A 26,571-nucleotide genomic window follows, 5' to 3' on the forward strand; every position below is an offset into this window, starting at 1 on the left:
CTGCAAGACCACCACATTCCAGGCAATGGACTGATAAGCTAATTAACATACGAAGCGAGAGTAAGCAGGTTTAGGTAACGAATATGTTTAGGCATTAATTGAATATTCATTTCTTTTATTGTATAAATGTGAGATGGTTCTTCACTTCAGGTATGCACTCTTGTGGAGGAGCCATCCCCCGTGCATCTGCACGCAATAAACATACCTACTTTACAACTTTCGAGTTATAGAGTCTAATTCCGCATGTCAAGGTGGCCGGAGAAAAACAAAGTGATTAAAATTGTGAAATAGGAAATGGAAGGAGTAAGCCCTGTGAAAAATCGCTCTTGGGTTGTATATTAAAACATTGGAGGGATATCGTAGGACAGGGTGGTACCGAAAATAGAATTAAATTGATTAAATATTGTAATCAGTGGTAGCCTTTGTATAAATTGGGGAGTGATGCGAAATGGCCTCAGGAGGGAGGAACGTTAGATTATAACACTCTCCTGCAATTAATGTTGTTTCTGAGAAGAGAGGGAAAATGGGACGAAGTATCGTATGCAGACATGTCCTTCGTCCTACGGGACAAACCTAAAGTGGCAAAAGGACTGTGGATTAGTACCCCCTCGGGATCCTATGGTACTAACACTAGAGAGAGTGCGGGATTAACATCACCTGATCTTTGATTATGGCTCCAGAAAAGGATAGGAAAAAAACTTGAGACCTAAACTAGAAAGATGTTCTTGTTGAAATTTTTGTGTTAAAAAGCTCAGGTTGCGGTAAAAAAAGTCTCATGGGTAAAAAAAGTGTCACAGGTAAATAGTCTCATGGGTAAAAAAAGTCTTACGGGTAAAAATTCTCACAAGTAGAAATTCCCATGATAAAAAAAATCTCACGGTTAAGAAAAGTCTCATGGGTAAAAAAGTCTGATGGTTCAAAATTCTGATGTGTAAAAAGCCTCAAGTGTAAATATTCTCACGGGTAAAAAAAATCTCATGGGCAGAAGTCTGATGGGTAAATAAGTCTCACAGGTACAAAGTCTCACGGGTAAAAATTCTCACGGGAAAAAACGTCTCACGGGAAAAAAAGTCTGACGAGTAAAAAAAGTCTCACGGGTAATAAGTTTCACAGGTAAAATGTCTCACAGGTAAAAAAAGTCTCATGGGTAAAAAAGTTTGATGGGTAAAAAAAGCCTTATGGGTAAAAACCTGTAACGGTAAAAATGTCTCACGGGAAAAAAAAGCCTGATGAGTCAAAAAAGTCTGATGGGTAAAGAAATCTCATGGGTAAAATCTCTAACAGGTAAAAAAGTCTCACAGGTAAAAAATGTCTCACGAGTAAAATAAATCTCACATCTAAAAATTCTCGCGTGTAAAAAAAGTCTCATGGTTAGAGAAGTCTTACTGGTAAAAAAACTCTCAGAGGTGGAAAAATTCTCATGGGTAAAAAGTCACACAGGTAAAAAAAGTCTCTCGGGTAAAAAAAGTCTCACGGTAAGAAAAGTCTCAGGGGTCACAAAAGTTCACGGGACAGTAGTATCACAAGTAAAAAAAGTCTCATGGGTAAAAAAAGTCTGATGAGTAAAAAGTCTCATGGGGAAAAATGTCTCATGCTTAAAAAGTCTCATGGGTAAACTAAATCTCTTGTTTAAAAGTTCTCACAGGTAAAAAAAGTCTCATGGCTAGAAACGTCTTAAGGGTAAAAAAACTCTCAGAGGTGGAAAAATTCTCATGTGTAAAAAGTCACACAGGTAAAAAAATTCTCACGGGTAAAAAAGGTCATGGGTAAAAAGTCTCACAGGTGAAAAGAGTCTGATAGGTAGAAAAGTCTCACAGGTAAAAAAAGTCTGACGGGTAAAAAGTCTCGCGGGTAAAAAGTCTCACAGGTAAAAAAAGTCTCATGTGTAAAAGAAGTCATGGGGAAAAAGTCTCACAGGTAAAAAACGTCTCACGGGTAAAAAAGGTCTCAAGGGTGAAAAGTCTGATGCGTAAAAAAAGTCTTTTTTTACCTGTGAGACTTTTTCCCCTGAGACTTCTTTTACCCGTGAGACTTTTTTTTCCCGTGAGATATTTTACTCATGAGAGTTTTTACCCTTGAGACTTTTTTTACTCATCAGATGTTTTTACTCGTAAGGCATTTTTTCCCGTGAGACTTGGTAGCTGTGAGATTTCTTTTACCCGTCAGACTTTTTACCCGTGAGACTTTTTTTACCCATGAGGATTTTTACCCTTGAGGCTTTTTACCCGTGAGACTATTTTTACCTGTGAGACTTTTCACCCATGAGAATTTTAACCATGAGACTTTTTTTACTTGCGAGACCTTTTACCCGTGAGATTTGTTTTACCCGTCAGACGTTTTACTCGTCAGACATTTTACCCGTGACACTACTTACCTCTGAGACTTTTTTTACCTGTGAGACTTTTTTTACCTGAGACTTCTTACGCGTGATAATTTATCTACCCCTAGAGACTTTTTTTACCCGTGAGACTTTTTACCCATGAGACATTTTTCCCCATGAGACTTTTTACTCTTGAGACTTTTTTTACCCATGAGACTTTTTTTACTTGTGATACTACTGTCCCGTGAACTTTTGTGGCCCCTGAGACTTTTCTTACCGTGAGACTTTTTTTACCCGAGAGACGTTTTTTCCTGTGTGGCTTTTTACCCATGAGAATTTTTCCACCTCTGAGAGTTTTTTTACCAGTAAGACTTCTCTAACCATGAGACTTTTTTTACACGCGAGAATTTTTAAACGTGAGATTTATTTTACCCGTGAGACATTTTTTACCTGTGAGACTATTTTACCCGTTAGAGTTTTTACCCATGAGATTTCTTTACCCATCAGACTTTTTTGACTCATCAGGCTTTTTTTCCCGTGAGACATTTTTTACCTATGGGACTTTTAACCTCTGAGACTTTGTTTTTTTACGCGTCAGATGTTTTTTTACCCGTGAGACTTTTTTTACCTGTGAGACTTTTTACCCAAGACTTCTTTTACCCGTGAGACTTTTTTCACTCGTGAGACCTTTTTTACCTGTGAGACTTTTTTTACCTGTCAGACATTTTTTTACACGTCAGACATTTTTACCAGGAAAATTTTTACCCGTGAGACTTTTTACCCGTGAGACATTTTAGCCGTGAGACTTATTACCCATAAGACCTTTTTTATCCATCAGATTTTTTTACTCGCCAGGCTTTTTTTCCCGTGAGACTTTTTACCCGTCAGACTTTTTTTACCTGTGAGACTTTTTAGCCATGAGAATTTTTCTACCCGGGAGAGTTTTTTTACCCGTGATACTATTTACCTGATAAACTTTTTTACCCATGAGACTTTTTTTACCTGTGAGGCTTTTCTACCTGTCGGACTTCTTTTACGTGTGAGACTTTTTTTACCCGTGAGACTTTTTTACCTGTGAGACTTTTTTTACCTATCAGACTTTTCACCCTTGAGACTTTTTGTGCCCGTGAGACGTTTTTTACCTGTGAGACTTTTTACCCATGAGACTTTTTTTTCCCTTGAGATATTTTACCCATGAGAGATTTTTACCCTTGAGACTTCTTTTACCCGTCAGATGTTTTTACTCGTAAGGCATTTTTTCCCGTGAGACTTGGTAGCTGTGAGATTTCTTTTACCCGTCAGACTTTTTACCCGGGAGACTTTTTTTACCCATGAGAATTTTTACCCTTGAGGCTTTTTACCCAAGAGAATTTTTCCCCGTGAGACTATTTTTACCTCTGAGACTTTTCACCCATGAGCCTTTTAACCATGAGACTTTTTTTACCTGTGAGACTTGTCTCACAAAAAAGTCATGGGTAAAAAGCCACTCCTTCCCGCCCCCCTTCCCACCCGCGGGCTGCCCTGGGACTGAGCCAGCTCGGGGGGGGGGGGGCACTTGCAGAGGGGCTGGCTGCACCTGGCTGCTAATCCCCCTGCACCTTCGCCATGCTCTGAGTGTACAGGAAGGAAGAGATTCAGAGTTTAACAAAATTTCCCCCTGATCCCTTTAGATCATGCCCAGCATATGGCAATAATTAGCCTTTGCTGCCTTAATCAGGGACATGACTGACAAGCGTCCCAGATGAGCACTGACCTCGCAGTCACTTGCCAGGGCAGTGGCCTGGCCCTGAAACACAGTCCCTGCCTGTGCCAGGGAGGGGCTGGTACGGAGACGCCGGTGCCCCAGTCCACAGGGAATGGCACAAGCACACAGGGCACAAGGAGAAGCCATGGCTGCAGGGCAGGTCAGCTGCCAGCCCAGGCCCACATGCCCCACTGGGACCTTCTCCCCAGCCCTGGGGCCCTGCAGAGGCAGCACCACTGGGCAAGCAGGTCATGGGCTCCCTGCAGCAGCCGCTGGCGTTCACCCCGCCGGCCCAGCCCACCCTGCCCTGCAGTTCCAGTAGCTCTATATTCTGCCCCAAAAGGTCCATGAGAGCCCCCATGGGATGCGAGGAGCCAGGGGCTGGCAAGGAAAGGGGACGGGAGCACAAACCCGACCCACAGCCCTGCCTGGGCTTGCTCCTGCACAGGCTCTGCAGGTCTGCGGTGCTGCACCCCAATCTCATGGCTGTTACAGACATCCCCAGCCAGGGCAGCCTCTCCTCCCTGCCTCACCTTTCCTACAGCGGGGCAAGGGACCCTGGATAGGGCTGCAGGGACCCTGCCTAGTGACACAGGCAGGGAGATTGTCCCCTCCCTCCCAGGGGACAGCTGCGTTCAGGACAGGGGGATTGCACGTGCGGGCAGTGGCCCTCAGCATCACACCTGTATGTCGGCCAGCAGCTCCTGCTTGCGGCGTCGGATGTTCTCCAGCTCCTGGCACTCCTCTGGGGTCAGGTCACTGGGCACTGAGCAGAGACATGGTCAGGTCAGCATGCGTCGCCATGGGAATTGTCCCTGCCAGGCTCCAGGCACAGTCTCTGCTCCCGGCCAGCAGCCTGGGGCCTGTCAGGAGCTGGGATATGGAGCTGCTGGGTGCCCGGGGGAGCAGGGCTGGCGATCAGCATCCCTGGCCCCACGCAGCAGCTAAGTGCCACCGATGGCATGCGAGGAATGCGAGAGCCAGGGCATCGCCCCGCCAAGCAGTGGCTGCAGTGGGGTAACTGGGCAGTGGAGTAACTGGGCACCGCCAGTTCCAGCTGATTCAGCCCGAGGCGGCTGGGTAGTTCGGGCAGAGAGGACCAGCATGGCCCCTGGACCAGCTCCAGCGATCCTCCTGCTGGCCCTGGCCCTGCCAAGTCCTGTTTAACTCCACTCTACCCTGGCTGGACTGGTGCTGTTGTCTGTCCCAGTCCCTCCTGTGGCAGGGTAGCTCTGCTGTGCCCCATGGCATGAGTTCCACATAGATCTGGAGGGTTGCTCTGTTGCACCGGGTCAGTCCCAAACAAAAAACAGCTCCTGGCTGTCCTTACAGCCCCCTCTGCGCTCAATCCATTTTTCCAAGCCAGCGCCCATAGCTGGCACATCCTCTTGATAAACCTCGCCTGTGTGCCATGACATCTACACCTCCCTGTCACGCTGCGGGAGCCAGGCACACCCTCCCAAGGATCAAGCCTGGGGCCACCGCATGCCCCTCCTTGCTCCCGAGTCCCACAGCTCCTGCAACATGCCCAGTGCTCCCCAGTGCATGACCTCCCACTCTGCAGTGACATGGCATCCCATTCCTGTTCCCTCCTGTCCCCAGGGTTACCCACATTCACTCCAGCAGCGCTGCCAGCCCTTGCCTACTGCCTGCGCCTCACACCTCTGCCAGTGGGTCCCACCAGCTCCCTTGCACACAACTCCAAGGTCACCCATGAGAACACCAAAGCACTGTCCCTCCAGAGCACTCTCCCCAAGGGAGGTGGCAGCAGCAGCTTCTGGCTCGGCCCTCAGGCTGCCTCCTACCCACACACCCCGTGGTGCTGGGGACAGGCACTGCCACTGCCCTCTCCTTCCCCAAACGTTCCCGCTCCCTTCTGCCAAGGCCCTGCGTGCCACCATGACCATGGACTCCAAGCCACCACTGCCACCAGCCCAGACTCACCCAGAGTGTCCCCAGCATGGCTGCCTGCCCCATACCAGCACCCAGGGACAAAGCATGCCTTCAGACTAGCACTGTCCTCAACCATGCACGGTTCCTCCCAGAGCTGCTGCTGCCTCCTCAGTGGGAGCTGCACGTGCCCCTGGGGCAATGGTGATCACATGAACCAAATCTCTGGACTCAGCACTTCCCTGGTTCCGCTCAGGCTTTCTGACAAGTTTCCTCCTTCACAAAGTTCCCCCACTGCCAAGGTTGGAGCAACCTTGCCTTGCGACACCATACCTTCAGACACGACAGCAACACTTCCCAATCTTTTCAGTCTCTGACACCAGCAAGTACGAACCAGACAACCCCGCTCACGGCAACAGGGCTAAAAGTTATGTAAACTTGAAATACCAGAGGCCTTGCCTTATCAATACATCCAAGCACCATATGCACACCCCAGTGCCGTCCCCGCAGGTGCCCGGCCCCTCCTGCCCGGCACCCAGGACACACTGCAAGCCCGGGCTTGCTGCAGGAGGGCCAAGCTGCATCGCAAGCCCATTGCCAGACACAAAACCTCCAAATCCTCAAGCAGCAGCATGTGCTGCAGGACCCTCCCAACACTGCGGCCGCAGGGAAGGTGAAATTCGGTGCCAAGGTTGGACATGCCCTGAGGCAAGCCGGCCTCGGGTGGAACCAGAGCAAAGGGAGCCCAGGCAGGAGCAGCGCTGCCTCCCACTGCCCAGCTGCGAGCGGGCAGGGGTCTCGGCAGGCCCCAGGGCAGGTGTAGCAGAGGATGAGATTCTGCAGGGCAGAGGCGGCCAGCGGGTCTGTACCGGAGCCTGGGAAGGTCCCTCCTAGCCTGCGCTGCTGCGGGGAAGGGCAAGCACTCGTGACACCGGCCCAGCCATGTCAGCAGCAGCCAGAGGAAGAGAAACCCCAGACGCAAGAGCTTTTCTGGGAAAGGAAGAGGGCGTTAACCCTTCCCTGGCACTCCACACAGCACCCGCCTCGCCGTGCCGAGCAGAGCCTGAGCAGATCCCAAGAGGCTGGCGAGACTCACGGCAGCAGAGTGGTGCTGCGGGGATGGGGAGGCTGAGGCAGGCGCTTGGCTGCTCTGGCTTCAGCCTGGCGCAGGAGCTGGGGCACAGCGACCCACCGCATGCTGATCCCAGTGCTGGCGTATGCTCCCTGTGAGCATGGGGTCCCGGTGCAGGGGGCCGGGAAGCAGCAGCAGCAGGAGGGCAGCAAGGGGCACCGACAGGATTTGTCCATCCGTCCCAGGCTCCCTGGGGTCTGTGGCAACTGGGAGCAGCAGCACTTCCCCCTCTCCCACCATACCCAAAGCAAAGCACCCTGTGATACACGGAAGCCATGCTCGCGCCCTCTGCTTCCCACCCCACTGCCCTAAGACAAGCTAGCACAGTGGGTGACACAGGAGTGGGGCAGCGTGGAGCTGCCCCCCTGCCTCCCCCTCATCTTGGCCCCACTAGCCTCCTTGAACTCCCGGGCTGAGCTCACCGTTGCCCTCTGCCCTGAGCACCATCCTGGCAGGCCCTGTCAGCCATGCCCCTGCTGCCCATCGCTCCAGAGAGGTGCTGCTGTTTCAGGGCGCAGACACCTGCCCACCCGGGTGCTTCCCGGGCTGTGCCAGGGCCATGCCAGGCCAATGAGCTCCAAGGCTGCTTGGGCGTCATCCTGGCCTCGGCAGGAGCCTCAACACCCTGCTCCTGCCACCACCAGCCCAGGGCTGCCAGCACCTTAACTCCTCTGCTCCCAGCCAGGAGGGGAAACAGGGCAGCCAGCACACTGCTCCCCCTTCTCGGCCCCTGGGTCAGGGGACATGATGTGTTGGGGTCCCAGCCAGGCAGGTACTGGGGGCTGGCTCTGTCATTCCTTCCTTGGAGGCTGCCAGGACACTTGACCCAGCACATCTTGAGCTCACTGCAACATTGGGGTCCCTTCCCCTTCACCAGCTGGGGTCACCCCCTCCCAGCAGAGCCCCGGCCCTGCCCCGCAGCTCCCCTGGAGATCTGCCAGAATCCCCCACTGCAGGTCCAGGTCGTGCTCAGGCTGTAAGGACTGAGCTCCAGGCAGGACTGGGAGGGCTGTGAGGACCACCAGTGCCAGCTGCCCTCTGCAGACTCCACAGCAGCTCACACTGGCGGATGGGACCACAACTGGGACCAGGGGTGATGCTGGTCCTCATGGGAAGTTGCTCCCCACTACCTTGGCCCTTTGCTCTGGGTGCCTGTACAGACCCCACTGCTCAGTACAGGACCACTGTGTGGCACAGTCTGGGGCTTGCAAGGCCATGCCTGCAGCAGGAGCAAAACCCCAGCACATCCCTGTCCCGCTGTCAGCTGCCTGGAGAGGCTGCATGAGCCTCGGCCACCTTGACTCAGCTAAATCTTGCTCAGCAGCACGAGATGGAGAAGCAGCACCCAGAACACCGTCAATGGAGCAAAGGGAGGGAGAGCTTCGGAAGTCTCACATTGTCTTTGGCCCACAGCTGTGCTGCAGCAGTAGCCAGTCCTCCCACCAGCCCACGCTGCACCTGCACCCGGCTGCGCTCGAGGAGCAAAGGGCAGAGTTTAGGTAGACCATGGGGATGAGCTCAGGGTGCTGCCAGCGGCTGCTGCTGGGCTCTGCTGTGGGGTGCCACTGCCTGCTCCCACTATGCCCCATGGCTCGGGGGCCCATGGGGCCCTAAGAAGCTTCCTGCCCGTCTCAGCGCGCCACATCCTGTTTTCACCGTGTTGTGTGTGCATCCTGGGTTGCGTTAGCCCCATCCTTCCCTACCGACAGCTGAGGTGCGTCAGGAGAAGAGTTTGGGGACAGACACTTCCAGCAAAGACCCTCCCAGGTAGCCGGACCCTGCATCCAGAGCCAGCCAGGGGCCTCGTCCTGTTTCTGTGCAGCCCTGCCTGTCAGCCCTGCTCCCTGTTCACAGAGCCTGGCAGGGAACCCTCATCCACAGCTGCTGCCTCGCTTCCTGGCAGCTCCAGGCTGCCACGCTCCCCATGCACAGACCCCTGACTCACAGTGCAGCTGGGCGAGCACTGGCTCAGCCACATGCACACACATTGAGCACTGTGCTGGTGTTGGGAGCACAGCCTGGCAGGGACCTTGCTTGCTCTCCACTCCGCTCACTGTGCTGGGCCTCAGGAGGAACAATGCCCACGGCACAGGGCTGGCCACAGAAGGTCTCACAGCCCCATGCCCCACCACACAGCCACACCTAGTCCCATGCTCAGGCAGGAACTCACAGACAGCAGCATTTCACACAGGCGGCCAACCCTCAACAGCATCGCCAGTGCAGCAGGCACTGGGCTTTCCCACACAGATCTCCATTTGACAGTGCTGCCCTGAGCTGCCCTTACAGCAGCGAGGGTGGCCAAGTGCTCACGCATCGCCCAGGGCAGGAAGACAAGGGGCAAGGTAAGGACCAGGCTGCGTGCAACCTCCCAGCCGCTGCTGCCACCAGTTCCCAAGCACCCCCCACCCCAGCATGGCACCGGGCACCGGTGCAGGGCAATGCCACGCAAGGTAGCCCAGTGCTCAGCTGTCCTGCTGGGGCTCAGTGCTTGCAGAGGCCTGAGCCTGGGTAGGCTGGTAGTGTGCGGGGGACAGAGGTGGCGAGACAGCGAGGACTCTCTGTGCCACTGCCAGCAAGAACCATATGGAGCTGGAGCCACAGGCACTGCCGTGACTGCCAGGGCAATGGGGACCCTGCAGTGAGCAGAGGGAAGGGCATGAAGCACCTACCTGCCTTGGCAGCCACTGAGGGGCAAAGGAAGGCCTGGAAGCTGGAGGCACAGAGCTCGCTGACCGTCCCCATGCTGCGGAGGTCCCGTGCAGGACACCAGCAGCTCCAGCAGGGCAGGCAGGAGCAGGCAGAGGCCTGGTAGGTGCCGTGTGGCTGAGCAGCAGGCTCCCCCATGTCGGGGCCTGCGGGCAGGGTGCAGGCAGGGGAGCCGGAGGACCCCCCACTCCGGCTGGAGCCAGGGAAGGCGGCTCTGGCAGGGGAGCTCCAGCTGCGGGAGCCCACGCAGCAGCCCCAGCCAATCCCCGCCGCTCCCTGCCTGCACACCAGCCCGCTCCGCTCCCGATGCTCCGCTCTGGCCGGCGGCTCAAAGCCACTTAGAGGACAAGGAGTTTGGGAACTCCCCAGCAGCCCCCCCGCCCCGGGCTGCCTGCCCCCAGCAGCCCCCTTGCCCCCGCAGAGGGCCAGCAGCGGGGTATTTTTAGAGCTGTTTTATCTCTCCGTATTAGAGCATTAAGCATCGGGAGCCGACGGTCGCGTAGCAACCAGCACTGCATAAAGGAAGGTGCACCAAGAGACAAGGCGGCTCTGGCGAGGCCTGGGGAGCAGGGGGTGCTGCCACGGCTCCCACTTGTGGGGTGCAGGGCCCGGGCACCAGTCCCAGCACAGCCCCGACAGGCTCAGCCTGCCCCGCGTGCTGTGCACGGGCAAGCCTGCTGCGCCTCCTGCCAGTCCTCCGGCAATGCCGGTCAGATGGCTGGGCTCCAGGCATGCCCTGGTGGCAATGGAGATGCCTCCCGCTCTGCTGCGGTCCTGGGGTCTGGGAACTGGGGAAGTCCTGCCCCAGGATCCCAGCCTCGGACCCAGCTGTGGAGCTGGGGGGAAGGCACAGCCCTCTTGCCCTGCAGCACCTGTGTTCCCCAGCCCCACAGGTGCTGAGTGAATCCAAACCGGACTGACAGCTCTTTCCCTTAAAGCAGGAGCAATCCCCGAGTGTAGGGCACGGCCATGAGTAACAAACCCTAGAGCCTGCTGGGGCACGAGGCAGCACCCCACGGACAACTTGGCTGCCAAATCTTGGTTGCTAGGAGCCAGCAAGCTCTGCTCACCTGCGCCGGCAAGCACGGGGACGTGCTGAGCTAGGAGAAACCCAAGCCAGGCAGGCAAGAGCCCTGATGAGGCAGGCAGCAGGGAAGGGCGCCCTGGGAGGAAGCCGCCCTGGCAGGCAGGAGGGTGCAAGGCAGAAGGGGACCTTGGCGCCCACAAGCCGTATAACTGGAGACAGGAGGAAAGATGCAGAAGGGCAGCTCTCAGGCTCACGAGGGCAGCCAGGCACTCTCTGCTGATGTGACCGACCTTCTGGTTTTGATGCTACTTCCCCTTTGCCAGAGGCTGAAGTGGTGATTGCTGCATTGCCAGGAAGCAAAAGAGCAGGCGAGAGGAGCCAGGGAGGCTGATCTGGGCACGTGATGTGGCAAGCACCTGCCCAGGCCTGAACCAACCCCCACGTGGCAAGGGCACCCATGGGTGCTCCAGCCACCCCGAAGCAGGGCCAGGCAGCACGTCCCATGTTAAGCGACCTGGACGTGCAGCTTGATCTTCACACCCTGCTCAGGTCAGGCAGAGTGTTCACAAACACCCTGGGGTCACCTTAACCATGGCTCTGAGCCCTGATCTTTTGCCTGCCAGAAAGCAGGGCCCCAGAGAGCAGCCTCCCTCCAGCCTCAGGCCCAGAGCAGAAATGTCCGACCCCAGCCCTACTGCCCAGCACACAGACGGGCTGAAACAGCCACTCCAGGAGACGCAGGCCCTGCTGCGTCCCTGATGCGTAACTGCTGAGTGTCAGCAATATGACTGATCATTCTCTGCTCCCAAACATCTCAGCAGAGGAATGGGCTAATTGCCTCTGCTCAGTGCTGCACTGCCTGAGCCCTGCCGTCCCGGGCCCCTGGCTCTGCTCTCCAGGCCCACTGCTATCACCACACTGTCCCTGTGTCTTTAACCTGGGAGCCTCCTGCTCTGTGGAAGAGCTGCCCCCCAAGATGGGCCCAGTGACTTGCCCCAGCTCACCCCATACCACACCAGAGAAAGGGCTGGTGCATCACCAGCAGCTCCCCTGGCAGCATGCCTTCCGGCCCTGGTCCCCTTGGTGCACACCGCAGTCCCAAGCTGCCTCCAAAACAGCTGATTCCGTGCCCAGGGGCCTGCCAGGGCCTGCTGGCAGAACAGGGCTGTGCAGGCTGGCAGCAAGGAGAGGGCAGGGATTCCCCCCGGGCGGTGACCCCCAGCCTGCCAGGGGACCTGACAGCATACCCTCCTTTGGGGATCTCCCACAACTCACATGGACCACCCCGCCCCGTGGCACTGGCCATCGTGCCCCAGACAGCGAGCCCCCCCCCGGCACAAGCTGCTTTGCAGGAGACTGCATCAACCCAGCTTAGCGAAATCCCTTAATCCCCCAAGACAGAGTGAGCAGTAATCCCTTGGGTGCAGCAGGATTACCAGTGCTGCCCAGTCCCCCTCACCCAGGGGCCAGGTCTGAGCCAACACAGGGCCCAGCACAGGAGGTAGTGCTGGGATGGGATTGTGCTCCCCACAGCTGCTCACCGGTGCTGCATGTCAAGAGCAGCTGGGCTGGTTCCCCAGTGCAACACCACTGCCCTGCCATTCAGAGGCCTTTGCTCCTGCACCACCGTGCTTGGTCAGCTCCAATCCAGGTATGGGTTCAGTCCCCACAAGGAGATGGGGGGAAGGGGGCGGAAGCGTGGGGCCGCACCCCGGCAGGAGTGGGGGGAGCCCACATCTGTGCCACCAGCTGCTCACCCTGGGATTTGCTCTCTGCTGATGCAGATGGCTGGAGAGGGGCCACGTATTGTGAGGCAGACACTGGCGTCAGCACAATCCCACCAGCAACAGCCTCCCCATCAGGCTCCCACCACACCAAGGCCTCATCAGACTGTCCTCTGCAAAACCAACAGAGCTCAAGGGCTTCAGAACAGCTGCAGATTGCAATGACCCTGCAACAGGGACAGCAGCAGGGATTTGGAGATGGCTGTGCTGCGCATCCTGCAGCTGCCCTGTGGCCCCCGCAGCATGGTGATCAGGCAATTTCTGATGCTGACAGACAACCCAGGACATCCTTGCAGGCAATTCTAGGAAGCAGCGAGAGGCTGCTCGCAGAATCACTCCCTGCAGTACTCTCCTGCTAATGGGCTGCATCCAACAACACCCATGCTGGGCCGCACACCAGCGGGGCCAGGCACTTGCACCTTATCTTGCACAGTAAACTGCTGTGCGAAGTCACTTCTGGGGTGTAACGGCAGCCACCTAATCAGCTGCACTGCACAACTGTGGCAGGCAGGAAGCTGGCCCATGAACCAGCATTGCTAGCAACAGTGGCTTCATTGGCACCAGCAGTGCCTGAGTGACCTCAGCACCCAGGAAGAATAGTTGCCAGTAAAGCTTGCAGTATCCAAACCTTGGTTTCAGATCTCAGCCAGACAGGCTTCAGCCACCTGCTCGGCAAAGCTCAAGGAAAACCCACCTGCTGACCCACAGGAACCTGCCTCAGAGGGCTGAGGCAGAGGCAGCACCTTCCTGCCCAGTCCTGTTCCTCAGCACGGGAATACTCTGCAGACACGGTGGATGGAAGAAAGCAGGAAAGCAAGCTGCATGTGCACGAGAAAGGGGACCTGCAGCCCCTGAGCTGTGGTGCCCTGCTTGGCCCACCCTGGCAGCGGACCCTGGGCACACACCGGGCGCTTCTGTGCCAGGCAGATGCGCTCTGGAGCCAGAGTCCTGGCGAGCCACTCGACGGGTGCCACCGGCACAAGCCTGCCCTACAGATCTGCGGAGCCTCAACTCAGACAGTGCTCAGAGGCAGCAGCTGAATACAAAGTGAGAGTGGCGCGGGGAAGGCGTGCAGGCAGCCGGTCCCAGAGCCCGGCAGCGCCGGCCCCGCGGGCGGCCCGTGAGCTGTGGCAGCGCGGCGCCGGCGGTGCGGAGCCGCTGGGGCAGAGCCCCGGGCAGGATGAGGCCGCGCCGGGGCCACCGGGTCAGGCCCCAGCAGCTCGCCCCGCTCCCCGCGGGCGCCGGTTTCCTCCCGGCGCTTCCTCCACCGCCGCCTCGGCCCCGCCCGGCCGATGCCGTGAAGGCCGCGGCCACGCGTGGGCGAGCGGCCGCTCCGTCACCTGCGGGCGCAGTTCCCACCGCCCCTGCCCGCCCGGCCCCGGCCTCACACCTGGAAGCGTCCCGGCCCGAACACGCCGCCCGCCCAGCAGAGCCGCCCCTGCTCCACTGGGGAACCCCCCCACCTCCCCGCGGCCCCGTGCACCGGAGCGGCGTGCCCCGCCGCGGCCCGGCCCAGGTGGGGCGGGGGTGGTTCCCAGCGGCGCAACCCCAGCCCCGCACTGACTGTAGCCGCCCTCCTCCTCCATCCCGCCGCCGCCTCTCCGGACCCGCCTGCCTGACGAGGCCGCCGACGCCACCACGGGCAGCGTCACGTGACGTGGGAGCTGCCGGGGCCAGCCCCCCCGGTGCCCCGCCCCCGAGCCGAGCCGAGCCGAGCCATAAACACCACGAATTTATTGTCTGCGGTCCCGGCCGCAGTACCCGTCCCGCAGCCAGCGCGAGCGCGAGGGGGAGGGGAAAGGGGGTGGCTGGGCAGGGAGGAGGAGGAGGAAGGGCAGGAGGGGCTGGAGCCGTGCCGGGCCACGGCCGGGAGACGAACCCCAGCCCCGGTGCTCCCAGCTCTTCAGCGTGGGCTGGCGTCCCCCTGCACAGGGGCCAGCGGGGGCACGTTAACCCGGAGCAGCAGGGGTAATTGCAGGCACGAGTCTAACTCCAGGCTGGCTGGGAGAAGAGGCTGCTGGCACAGAGGAGCTGGTGGAGGAGCCTGGACAAGGCAGGTCACAGCTGAACAGGCTCCTCCTCAGCTGGAGGGAAGCAGCCCCAGCCCACAGGGACCCTGGGGGCTGCAGGGACAGCAGCTCCCAGAGAGGGAAGGAATGGAGGAGAAGGCAAGGAAGACAGGAAGACAAGGAAGATGGGAAGACAGGGGGCCCCAGCTACAGCATGATCCCCAGGGCTGAGGCCCTGGGTATAATGCAGGACCAGCGCCCCCGATCCTCCCCTCCTGCAGCAAGGTCCACCAGCAGCTCCCAGGACAGTTTTCTCCACAAGCCCCTGACCCAGGACTGCTCTGGGCTCTAGTTGGTGGATGCAGATCATAACCTGGGAGGAGACGAACAGCATTAGCACCCTACCAGCAGCTGACCCCGCTCCCTGCCACACTGGCTTCACTCACCAAGGTGACATCTTGACAGAAGCCACCCCCGATGTGCAGCTGTGCTTGTTCTCCCACTGCTGAAAGGGATTTAATTGTCTCCTCTGCTCCCACCTTACTTCCCTAATCTTCTTTACCTGGGCAGAGGCAGAAAGGCTTTTGAGGTGAGAGCACAGAGTCCCCTACTGCCTCCCACCTGCTCCCACCCAAGACACAGCCAGGACTCACCTTCCCTCTGTCAAACTGCTTGTCCCACTCATCGATGACAGTCTCACTCTGGGCCAGCACTGTGTCCTGGATGGCATCCTGGCTGACAGCCGAGATCTCACCCTTCCAGGTCAAGACTGCAGGAGCAGTGCAGTCAGCAGGGAGCACCACGCTGTGCTCTGCTGCACCTGCCTGCACACGGCCCCCACCCTGGACCAGAGGCTGGAGCCCCTCACTCCAGCACCCCCAGCAGCCCCTCAACTGGGTGCATCTGCCTAGCTCCAAGACCCCACCCCCCCCCGACGGTGCTGGGGGGAGCTCAGGCCCTGGCAGAGCACAGAGGGCTCTGCCCACATCCAGGGCTCAAGGCAGGGGAGCTGCCAACCCAGGTGAGAAGGGATTACCTTCTTTGCCATAAGCCTTGTCCAAGGAGTTCCTGAGCAGCTCTTTCACCACACCGAACTCCTCCTGGCTCCTGGGTGCCGTGCCAGCTCCATAGCTGGGCTCAGGGCTCAGGGCAGCTGGGTAGTACCTGCACCCATTTGCAGCCTGGCTGTCCTTGGTGCATGCTGGCACTGCAAAAACAGGTGGGGTGATGACAAGTCAGAGGGAGCTCCCGCACTGCTTCATCTCCAAGGCAAATCTCTCCCCAGAAGACACTGTCAGGACTAACAAGGTCCGGACAGCACAGGGTGTTTGGGCACACTGGCGCCTGTCCTGGACAGGGAGGATCTGAGGATAAATTTTCACCCCTCAAGGGACCCATCCCCACAAGACTGGAGAGGAGCACCCCCTCAGCCAAGGTGGGTCAGGAGACAGGCACCACCAGACAGCTGCAGGGACCAGCAAGCTCCAGGGTCTGCACACCAGTGAGGGTCTGCATGGGCAGAGAAGCAGCCAGCACCAGGCATGGTGGAGGCACACAGTCATAACTGGTGTGTCATCTACAGTGCAGGTGCCAACACCACCCAGCTTGCGGCGAATGAAGAGACGGGACGCAGCTTGATGCAAGCAAATGTCAATTTATTGTACAGAAGCACGAGGTTTTATAGACTCTCAGAAGCTGCACGTTTTAAACTAATTGGTTCTTGAAGCTAAGCCTTGCATACTAGGCAATCCCTGATTGGTGGTTGACTACCAGCAATTAACAACAAGGTGTTATCTTTCCTTGGCGCCATCCGTCTCCCACTCCCCTGTGCTCTGCAAACATGCCTCATCGTGTTAGTTGTTGTGTCTATTCACACTCCTTGTCCTCCCTGGGTTCGTGACCTACAAGCTCGAGCACATTCCCCTCAGCTAACTGATTGCCACGCATGGTCCTAGTTTCCAGCCCGCTCCTGCACCAGCTGGTTCATGGCTAGACCACGCTGCTGTGCTGTTCTCCACTTGTGCTTGCAGTGCTCATTCTCTCCAGCCCTAGCCTCCATGATCCGTGGCCGCTTTGTCCTCCGAGGCTCCAACTCAGATCTCCTAGAGCTGGGGAAGTCAGAAGGGGTCAGCTTGCTCTGGCCAGACCAGAGTGGGGAAAAGTTCGAGCTCCCTGCACGCCAACAGGATACAGGGACACTCAGACCCCAGTGCTGCACTTGGGGAGGGGTGAAATCACTCCCAGCAAGCTGGCACTTCAGTTGGCTCCATGGCAAGACTTGTCCCACTGGCAGAAAGACAAGAGGCACCTGACCACCACCCAGGGAGCCTGACTTCAGGCAGAGCACGGGTGTGCTCTCGCATGACCCTAGCCCCTCACCTGTAGGAGGTCAGCATCCCAGAGCAGGGCTCTTCTATCTCCTCTGCACTCCTCTTCCTCTTCTTGGAGGAGATGGGCTCCATGTCCAGGCAAATACTGCGGCCTGACACTTGCTGCTTGGGCCTCTTCTCCAGATCCTGGCAGCTTGGCCCCTCTTGGCCACCACTGGGACCCTCACTTGCCTCCTTCCATGTGAAGGACACCAAGCCCTTCCCAGAGAAACTCTTCTTCCTCTTCTTCCTGGGGGGGCTGGAGTCTTCATCCGTGCCCTTCACAGCCAGAGCACGAGAGCTGCCACGGGCTCCAAAACGCTGCTTTCTGGAAGAACCAGTGGTGGCCTGGCCAGGCCCCGTCCCCCTGCTGCAGGGAGGAAGGTGGTGTGAAGGGCAGGCAGTGGAACCATTAGTCAGGAGGGAGGCTGGGAGCTGAGAAGCTGAGTAGAGGCTTTTCAGGATTTGGCATTTTGAGGGGGCATAAGGACAGCCTGAAGGACAATAAGAGGCTGACATGATCTGAAAGCCACCAGGTCAGGAGTGGGAGCCCCTCTCTTCCTCCACACCTCTAGATGCATGAGCACAACATCCAACTGCTACCATCTCATGCAGGAAATCTGAATCAGACCCTGCTCTCAGAGCAGCAGCTGCAAGTGCATACAGTGACCCTGCACCTGCCCAGCACCAGCCATGCACAGGGCACACACTTTCCCATGGGGGATTAGGACAGAGCAAGTGTTGCTGCAGCACATGCCAATGGTGGTTACATACAAGGGAGACCCAGAGTAAGATCTAGACCAGGGTGGTTCCTCCTGATCCCACGGGACACTAGTATGTGGTCAGAGCCTGCAAAGCTCCCTCTGGCCTTGTGCCGACAGTCAGAGAAACTGCCCTGCTTCTAGGATCCAGAGCAAGCCATACCAGCCCAGCAGAACAGGAGAGCCAGCTGACAAAGTCACTCCCCCCCCCAGCCAGCTTCGATGCCAGACAGTTGCCTCGTGGAGTAGCCCAAGGCTGCTACTGGCCTTGTTGCCGTGCAGGAGCCTGGGAGTGACTGGCACTGCTTACCTCAACTCGCCAAAAGGCGAGGGAGTGGACTCAGGGTGGGTGTTGTTCGTGAGGTTGGTGGGGTCAGCAGATTGTGGGTGAGGTTGTGCGTGGCAGTCACTTCTGCTCATCTTCTGCAGGGTGTTGCCCTGTAGTTATTGACATAAATAAAAACTTGGTGGTCTAAAGAAAAGAGGTTTCCATGAGTCAAGAGGAAAAAATTAAAAGGGGAGCCAAGAGAAAGGGGAGGGGAACAGACACAGATGGGGGGGAGGAAGTGGGGAGGTGGTAGAAGAACAATCAGAAGTGTTTTCAGTTAGAAGCACAAAGGAAAAAAAAGAAGGTAGGAAATTTAAAGAACAGAAATCCCAGTGCACCATCCTGAGTCCTGGCTGCACAACAGTGCCCAGAGGGCAAGTCCCATGCCACCGCCCAAGGAGGAAGCAACCCCACAGCCCTCCAGCTGTTGCATCACCTGCTCCCACTCGCCCCAGGTGACACAGTACCCCAAGGAGGCTGGCGAGGCTGCCCCACTGCAGGGACTGGCACAGCCACCCCTCTGTCCTGAGCAAAAAGGCAGGAGCCATTAATTCTGCATCACTTAGGGATGTGAACAACAGTGGGGGCCTGGCCCCATGCCCCAACCCAGACGGAAGGCAGAGCAACTGCTACAGCCCTGGGGCTGAGGGGCTCTCCCCACCTACCTCCAGCTTAGCAAGACAGCCAGTATTAGCTCTGTACTTGCCTCCAAAACAAGCCCCTGTTCAGAAGGCATGAGGCACCTACAGAAGTCTCCAGGCAGGGGCTCAGACTCACCTTTTTGGGAGAGAGCGCCAGCTTCTTGGCAGGTGGTGGTGATGTGGTGCTGCCTGGCTCCAGAGCAGTGATGGTCAATGGGCAGGATTTCAGTTTTGCTGTCTTGGAGTCTTCAGGGACAGCTGGCTCAGCACCAGGGCCAGCAGGGAGGCGTGTGTCACAGTTCATTTCTTGAAAGGTGCAGAAGCTGGTAGTTCTGCTCTTGCCTTCCTGGGACCCTATGGCTTGCTCTTCCACTGTGCCATGCACTGGGCTGGCAGCACTGCTGGCACAGGAGCCCCTCTGCTGGGTCCCAGCAATGTCCCCACTGCCCCCGGGCTGCTGTCTGGGCTCCAGCAGCAGCTTGGATGAGGTAGGTGGCTGCTTGCTCTTGGAGGAGCTCTGCTGGGACAGCTCCACTTTGTCACTGCTTGCATTGCTGGTGTTGCAGAAACCCTGAACTGCTTTGGGTGTGGGAAGCAGCTGCCGGAAGGAGCATGGCTTCTTGAACCTATGGGCCCCATCACCTGGCAACGCTGAGTTGGCTTTATGGGGCAGTTTGGGGGATGGGGACCTAACACGCAGCTTCAGACTACCAGTTCCGTTTGATGGCTTTGGCCCCATCTTAACCATGCCACGAGCCACAGGGACTCCAACCTCCTTCAGCCCTAGCCACTTCTTCACTGGCTGCACACCTGGTTTCTAGACAAAAAGAAAGAGAGAAGTTCAGCAAGGAGAGAATTCGAGTAGCCAAGGACACAGAGTGATACTGCCCTCCCAGTCCCTCCCCAGGCCCACACAGGGACCCTTGGCTGAGCAGGATTCCTCCTGGAAACCGTCCTGCCTTGTGCCTGCCCATCCAGAGCAGTGTACCCACCTCCCTGCAAAGCTGTGGTCTGCCTGCCCTCATAGAGTGGCAGCAGCTCTCAGCTTCTGGGAGCACTAGCCAAGGACAGCTTTCAGGACTCACCTGTCTCATCAGTGGTGAAGACAGGGGCTTACTGGTCACGCTTTTCTTGACCTTATCAGAGGTGCCACCAGTGTTGGCACGCGGGGCGGAGGCAGCTTTGGCAATGGGCCACTCTGGGTTCTTGCTGGCATTCGGGGTTCTGGTCAAGGCAGAGAAGTGCATGTTAACTGCAAGGGTTTGAGCGACTGGAACGCTCATCCGTGATGCGCACAGGAAACAGGAGCCAGAAGCTCTGAGGAGGCGCGGTCATACAGCAAAACCATGACAAGGGACTGGACCTCTCCCTGCCACCCTCCTCCGAGTCAGAGCATGTACATGGGCATTGCGGCTGCTTGGGCCAAGCTCCTTTCTACCCCCACGCACACGCTACCGGCCCCCTCCCAAATGCTGAGAGCGGGGGGCAGAGGGGCTGGGCGGCAGAGGGCGCTCTCACCTCAGGTAGAACAGCAAGTAGGCCTGCTGGTTGAGGACCACTTGGATGTTGCTGCTGCGGACCAGGTTATCGTTCATTTGATACCACTGCCCATTGCTAGCCTGTGGAAGAAGAGAGAACAGGGTCGGGGCTGTGTCCGAGGACCCCTGTGGCCTGAAGAGCAGCAGGTACAGTGTCTGTTGCCAGAGCTTCTCTCCCCAAAATCCACACATGGCCCAGGGCAGGCAAGGGGGCTCTGCGAGAGCAGAGCTCCGTGCTTCCTGCAGCAGAGCACAGCCTGTATCCCCCACCACCCCCCTAGTCCAGTGCTCCACACTGTGCACACCTACTGAGAACCCTCCTTTCTGCGCACTGCAGAGACCCATGAGCGCACACAGCCCACAGCCCAGAGGGGGTGCCAAGAGATCGCCCTGGGCTCACCTTCACGTAGCAGTAGTAGTGCCCTGAGTGGCAGCTGTACCCAGAGTGCACCAGCACTGCATAGAGTTTGTACAAGACAGGATGCCCGTTGCTCTGAGTCAGGTAAGGACGGATGTTCAAGATCTCAGGGTACTCCACATCCTGCAAGGAGAAGGTGCCTCAGGAGCCTGCACAGCAGACAGCTTTCTTGCTACAGCAAGAGCAGCTCAGCTGTCCTGTGAGTCCCATCTCTCAAGGGAGGGGGACCTGCTCTCCCAGGCAGAGATCACTGTGAGGAAGATGCCAAGATGAGGCAAACTCCCACTGCACTGCACAGCTGGGGAAGGGCTGCAGAACAGTGGCAGAGCTTGCACTGCACACAGGACTACCTCCCACCCTGCTCTGGGCAGCAGGGCCTCCGGCCAAGAGACAGCCCAAGCTCTGGATTGCCGAACACTCACCTTGGTGATTTTGACTCCATGAAAATCCGCAAAGCGTTTCAGGGAGATTGTGAGAACATTGGAAGGTCGGTGGATGGTGAATTGTTTGCTGGCCAACACTTTCTTCTTGCATCTGCACAGAAAGAGCTCGAGCTATTCAAGCTGTTCTACCACCCAAATGATTGCCAGCCCTGGCCAAACCACAAACCCCACAGAAATGACCCTGCTGACACCAGGCACCGCTCCAGGGCACCTGCCCACAGCCATGTCCTCTGGCCCAGGTGTTCCTCATGGGCGGACTGGCATGGAGGAGTGGCAGGCTTCATCACAGGCTTTCATGGCCACATACCTCACAGTTTAGCTAGAAGCAGGTAGAGAAGCCCTCCCCTGCTGCAGCAGGCTTTCCACCTTCTTCCCACCAGCAGACCCACAGGACCCTTCCCACCCACAGCCCTACACACTCACTTGTCACACATGTAGGCATTCTCCCCACCCAGCATGTCTGGCTGCACATACAGCTCTAGCGCCCGCGTTATGTCTGTGACTTCCTGCAAGGGCAGAGGAGAGGTCAGGGCACAAGTGGCCTGTCCACATGACAGCCCAGATCCCTGCTGAGACACTGGCTCCAAGAGGTAACACAGAGCACAAGCACAGGGTCACAGACTACACCAAACTCATGAACCCGCCACCAGCTAGGCACTGCCCAGCATGCTAGGAGGGATGGCTGCGCTGCACCCCAACACCATAGAGCCTCAACAGCCACACTCAGGCGACGGGCACTGCTCTGCCAGAGAAGGCAGCACAACAGAAGCTGCTTCCCCTCTTGTCTGCACCATGCCTTGATGCTGGCAGGTTAAGGAGCCTCGAGAGCAGTAACGATGCAATTGCAGGAATATGTCCCATGAGAGCAGAGCTCCTCCCCGTCCTCAGCCCTGCTGCAGTACCATGATCTCCAGCGACAAGTCCAGGAAAGGTTCATAGGTGTCCGACACGCTCTTGCACTCCAAGCACCTCACTGCAAAAGAAAGAGCAATGAGCACACCCTGGCACAACGCTTGCACCCACCACCACCCCAGCATAGCACAGGCAGTTGCAGTGTTACTCCTCTCTGAGTTTGGGCTCTGGGATGTGAGCACCAGCATTCACCGCCTGACAAAGAGGAAGGCTGGCAATTCCACTACGTGCTAGGACAGCAAGTATTGCTACACAGCTGGCAACACAGGTCCCTTTTCTGGTGGCAATGAGCCAGAGACCCTCAGACAGCAGCTTTTTCCACCACCACAACAGGGGTCACGACCCACAAGACTGACCAGCTGCAGCTCTGGATAATTTGCACTTGCAGTAAAAATATTTTGGGAAAACTGCTAAGCCTGGCTCTGAGAGAAAGAGCACCCCTGGGAGTCACAGGCCCAGGACCTGGAAGCCAGCACTCACCACAGGACCGCAGGTAACCACCATAGATCTGGTGAATCAGTGTCGTGGCCTGGGTCTGGCGATCCAACCTAGAGACAGAAGCATTGGATCTCACACCACCCCTTCACACCAGCCACCCCCGCGGGCCACCACTGTGTCCTCGGGACAGCTCCCCTGCGTGCTCCAGCTAGCAGACGGGCTGCAGAACTCCAGGGGCAGAGAGAAGTTGCTCTGCCAGTTTGCTCTCCCAGTGCCAAAACTGAAAGGGTGGCACCAGGCTCTGATGCACACCCTCCTCTAGAAGGAGCAGAAACCCTGGGGCAGAGCTCAGAGCTAGGCACTGCAGAGAGAGGCAACGAAAATTTCCTGGGACAGAGAGCCGAGGGGAAAGCTGCTCACCCACAGCCACAGCGCTGGGGCTGAACTAGCAAGCAGGCCTGGATTCCTTGGCAATTGGGAAAAGATCCAGACCCATAGCAGCCTCAGAACTTGGGGACAGGACCACAGCTATACTGGCATAGAGGAGTCAGGAGAAAGCAGACAACAGTCCAGAGCTGTGTCAGAGAGGGGCAGAGTTGGGCCAACCACCCGAGGCCCCTGGAGTCAGTACCTCCCTCTACAAGTCTAACCTGGGGGACACATTCACCCCAAAGACCCCTCACATGGGTACAGGGGACAAGCAAAGGGACAGCAGAGAGCAGTGATGGGCCAGAAGCCTCACATACTTGGTACAGCCATTCAGGCAGGCCTTCTGCATGGCATCAATGGTATAACGCAGGAACTCGTGCGCATCCTCCTGCCTGCCGAAGATGTTCTGGGTAAAATCTGCAAAAAAGGGAGGAATCAGCCTCAGCATGTGCTGCAACAGGAGCAGCCTGCCCTCCCTCCCTCCCCTGAGACAGGAACTCCGGGGTTTGAGCCCCCTCAACCCAAACCAGACATCAGACTTATGCTGGATATGGGGGAAGCCCCTACATAGCCCAGGAAGTCATAAGCCCCTGGCAGTCTCAAAGGTTCTGCTCCCGCATTAGTCCCTGCTCTCCTGCATGGCTACAGGAAGGGAGGGGAGCCATCCTTACTCTTGAGGTTTTGGATGAAGGACACTGGCTTTATTACGTTGCCACTGTTGGTAAAAGCCTGGATCACATGGCTCTGCATAACGCACATCATGCAAAAGCCTTCTTGGTGACCTGGAGCAGAAGAGGAGAAAACAGGATGTTAGGGTCAAATCCAGGAGAGCTGGAGGCAGGACAGGGGACAGGGGATCTCTGGCCCAACACAGCTCAGCCACGCTTAGCTGTCCCTATGAGCTCTGTGCTACAGTATAGCTTTGGGGCACCCTGGGCACACAGAGACCATGGCTGGCACAGTCCCAGCCACTGCAACCCACCCAGACAGAACAGCATCCATGTGGATAGAAAACAGGTCACAGCTACTCACTGGACCCCACAGGTCAGCCCTGAGGGGCAGATCCCACCAGAGCCCTATGGATGAGGCTGCAAGGCCCATGATGCTCCTTGTGGTCACAGCTTGGAGCTGTGCCCACTGGACTCCCTTTCAAAGCCACCCAGAAAGGGCACCTGCTGCCCTACTTTCATGCAGTCCCCACAGCCAGGGGCTGTTTGGGACCCCCAGCTCAGTCCCCAGGAAGCCAACGGACCACATTGGACCCATCTTAGTCCTGCCCACATGCAGCAGAAACAAAGCCTCCCCAGACACAAGGAACTCAGGAACACCACTACGGCCAGGAAAAGCGAGCTGTATGCTCTTGATGGAGAAACAGGCAGGAGGGAGTAGAGAACGCGCATCCTGACACCCACACACCCCCGGCTAGAGCCATGTGCAGAGCTGCCGAGCCCAGCACTGGGAGCAGGACAGGCAGGCACTCCTTGCCCTGCCCATGCAGCTGCCCTGGCCCTGCTGCCCACCGAGCCAGGCCTCCCCACTCACAGTTGTGGGAGTGCTCCTTGGAGAGCAGGTAGTTGGTGAGCGGTGGTGTGTAGGTCAGGCACTGAAGAACAGAGTTCAGGAAGCAGGTGTTCCCTAGGTTGCACAGTCCGGCACCGATGCGGTAGTTCTGCTCCCACTTCATGGAGAGCCGCTCCATCGGGAAGAGCACCTTCTGGGGCATGGGGATCCCGTCCCCCTGGTCTTCTGGGGTATCGTCCCTGCCTACAGGGAGAGAGGTGGTGAGCAGCGGAGAGAGAGGTGGTGAGCAGCAGGGACGTAGACGCGAGGAGGGCCCCCTCACCCTCTCTACCTACCCCGCTTGCTGGGTGGCGTCTTCTCCGGGCTGCCGTGGTGGTCGGCGGCCGCGGCCCCGCCGTTGAGCACCACGTACTTCCCGCGCAGCAGCTCCAGCTGGCTGGAGAAGTCGCGGCTGGCGGGTTCGAACTCGACTTTCTCCAGCAGCACCCTCTTGGCCGAGGCGGCCAGCAGCTGGCCCAGATCCCCATCCTCGCTCGGCCTCCGCCGGTTCTGCTTCAGCACCTCCCTCAGCTTCCCCTGGATCGTCATGGCGCGGTCGGATGGCCCCGGCTGTGGGGACTGGGCGGGCGGATAAGCGGATGAGCGGGAGGGCGCCGGCCCGTTCCCCCTCGCTCCCGGTGCAACCGGCCGCGGCCTAGGCCCGCCGCAGGCCGGTCCCTGCCGCCACGCTGCCCGCAGGCCCCATCGGCCCCGCCGTCGCCACCGCACTGCCGGCCTGCCCGACGCCGCCCGCGACCTTGAGCACCGCCGCACGGCCACGTGCGCCCCGCCCGGTACCGGCGCCCCGCCGCGCCCGCCCCGCGGCCGGCCCCGCCGGCGGAGCAAGAGCGTGCGGTGCAGCTGGGCCCTCCCCATCCCAGCCAGCGGCTGTACTCACCATCTGGGTCTCCGCGCCGCACGCACGTGTCACTGCCTGGCTCCGGGGGCGGGGGCGTGTCCGCTGCCGGCTCGTCGGTCTTGCGCGACTGCCCACCACAGGGGTGGGCTCAGCGGAGGGCGGGCTCTAGGGGCGCTAGGCTGTACCGGGGGCTGCCCGCTCTCGCTGAGGGTGCTGCCCGCTCCCGCTGATCACACTGGGGGCACTGCCTGCTCCCCCTGAGGGCACCTGCACTGACCGCTCTTCAGGGCACGCCTACTGAGGGCAGTGATCACTCCCAGTGAGGGCAGCGACCACTCCCAATGAGGGCAGCGATCACTCCCAGTGAGGGCAGCGATCACTCCCAGTGAGGGCAGTAACCACTCCCAATGAGGGCAGCGATCACTCCCAGTGAGGGCAGCGATCACTCCCAGTGAGGGCAGTGATCACTCCCAGTGAGGGCAACGATCACTCCCAATGAGGGCAGTAACCACTCCCAATGAGGGCAGCGATCACTCCCAGTGAGGGCAGTGACCACCTCCAATGAGGGCACTGACCACCCCCAATGAGGGCAGCGATCACTCCCAGTGAGGGCAGCGATCACTCCCAATGAGGGCAGTGACCACCCCCAATGAGGGCAGTGACGAGTCCTACTGAGGGCAGTAACCACTCCCAATGAGGGTTGTGACCACCCCCAATGAGGACAGTGACAAGTCCCGCTGAGGGCAGGGACCACTCCCAGTGAGGGCACTCACCACTCCCCCTGAAGGGCACTGACCGCTGCCACTGACAACGCGCGCACTGACAGCACTACCTCTCGCTCACTAACACCACCACACGCGTCTGCCCAGTTCAGAGTCCTGTAGCGGAGTGACGGGCAGTGGCACCTGCGCGACCTTAGCAACGCCACGGGTCGCGTTCTAAAGCCTGTGACGTACAATGGGTTCGGCCCAGTCACCTGTGACTCCGTCCCTGGGTAACCGCCCCGCCCGCTCTGGCCCCGCCCTGCCGGGGCTGCCAGCAGGGGCCAGACGCGGTCTTGCCGCCGCTGCTCCCCGCGCCAGCCCCGGGTTAGCAGCACCCAGCGGGGACCCCTCCTCTCGTCGGCTGGTGAGGGGCCCGGCCGAGCCGGAGAGCGGCCCCTGCCCCCGCCCCCCGCCGGCCCCGTCTGGCAGCTGCCGGTACAGACACCCCGCACGAAACCGGTGCGACTCCAGCGCCTGACGAGGAGAGACGGAAATTAAA

The 26,571-nt window shown here is 58.2% G+C and overlaps 1 protein-coding gene and 3 long non-coding RNA genes across 53 annotated transcripts in view; 1 reads left to right on the plus strand and 3 right to left on the minus strand.

The window, feature by feature from the left end:
* Positions 1-16,587, minus strand: part of LOC308055225 — a 28,420-nt gene extending 11,833 nt beyond the window's left edge. The window contains exons 1-2 of the long non-coding RNA XR_013924483.1: positions 16,514-16,587; positions 16,213-16,478 (exon numbers count right to left, since the gene is read on the minus strand). This is a non-coding gene — a long non-coding RNA (uncharacterized lncRNA). The remainder of the gene's footprint in view (positions 1-16,212; positions 16,479-16,513) is intronic.
* Positions 1-26,571, plus strand: part of LOC308055213 — a 528,334-nt gene that overhangs the window by 138,748 nt on the left and 363,015 nt on the right. The gene's annotated exons all lie outside the window — the stretch shown is intronic.
* LOC308055217 lies at positions 14,264-16,206 on the minus strand. The gene is made up of 3 exons (XR_013924474.1): positions 15,649-16,206; positions 15,266-15,381; positions 14,264-15,174 (listed from the first exon to the last, which is right to left on the minus strand). It is a non-coding gene; the product is annotated as an uncharacterized lncRNA (long non-coding RNA).
* Positions 16,591-25,409, minus strand: LOC308054823 (ubiquitin carboxyl-terminal hydrolase 36-like; the record flags this gene model as incomplete). The annotated part of the gene is made up of 16 exons (XM_080368201.1): positions 25,348-25,409; positions 24,746-25,028; positions 24,432-24,653; positions 23,561-23,671; positions 23,207-23,306; positions 22,503-22,570; positions 22,013-22,083; positions 21,534-21,616; positions 21,090-21,201; positions 20,650-20,790; positions 20,230-20,330; positions 19,797-19,935; positions 18,848-19,528; positions 18,053-18,180; positions 16,992-17,351; positions 16,591-16,720 (listed from the first exon to the last, which is right to left on the minus strand). Coding segments are annotated over exons 1-16 (2,733 nt in total), but the record flags the coding sequence as incomplete, so codon positions are not given.

Source organism: Falco punctatus, assembly GCF_963210335.1.
Source record: "Falco punctatus genome assembly, chromosome: 18".
Taxonomy (NCBI): domain Eukaryota; kingdom Metazoa; phylum Chordata; class Aves; order Falconiformes; family Falconidae; genus Falco; species Falco punctatus.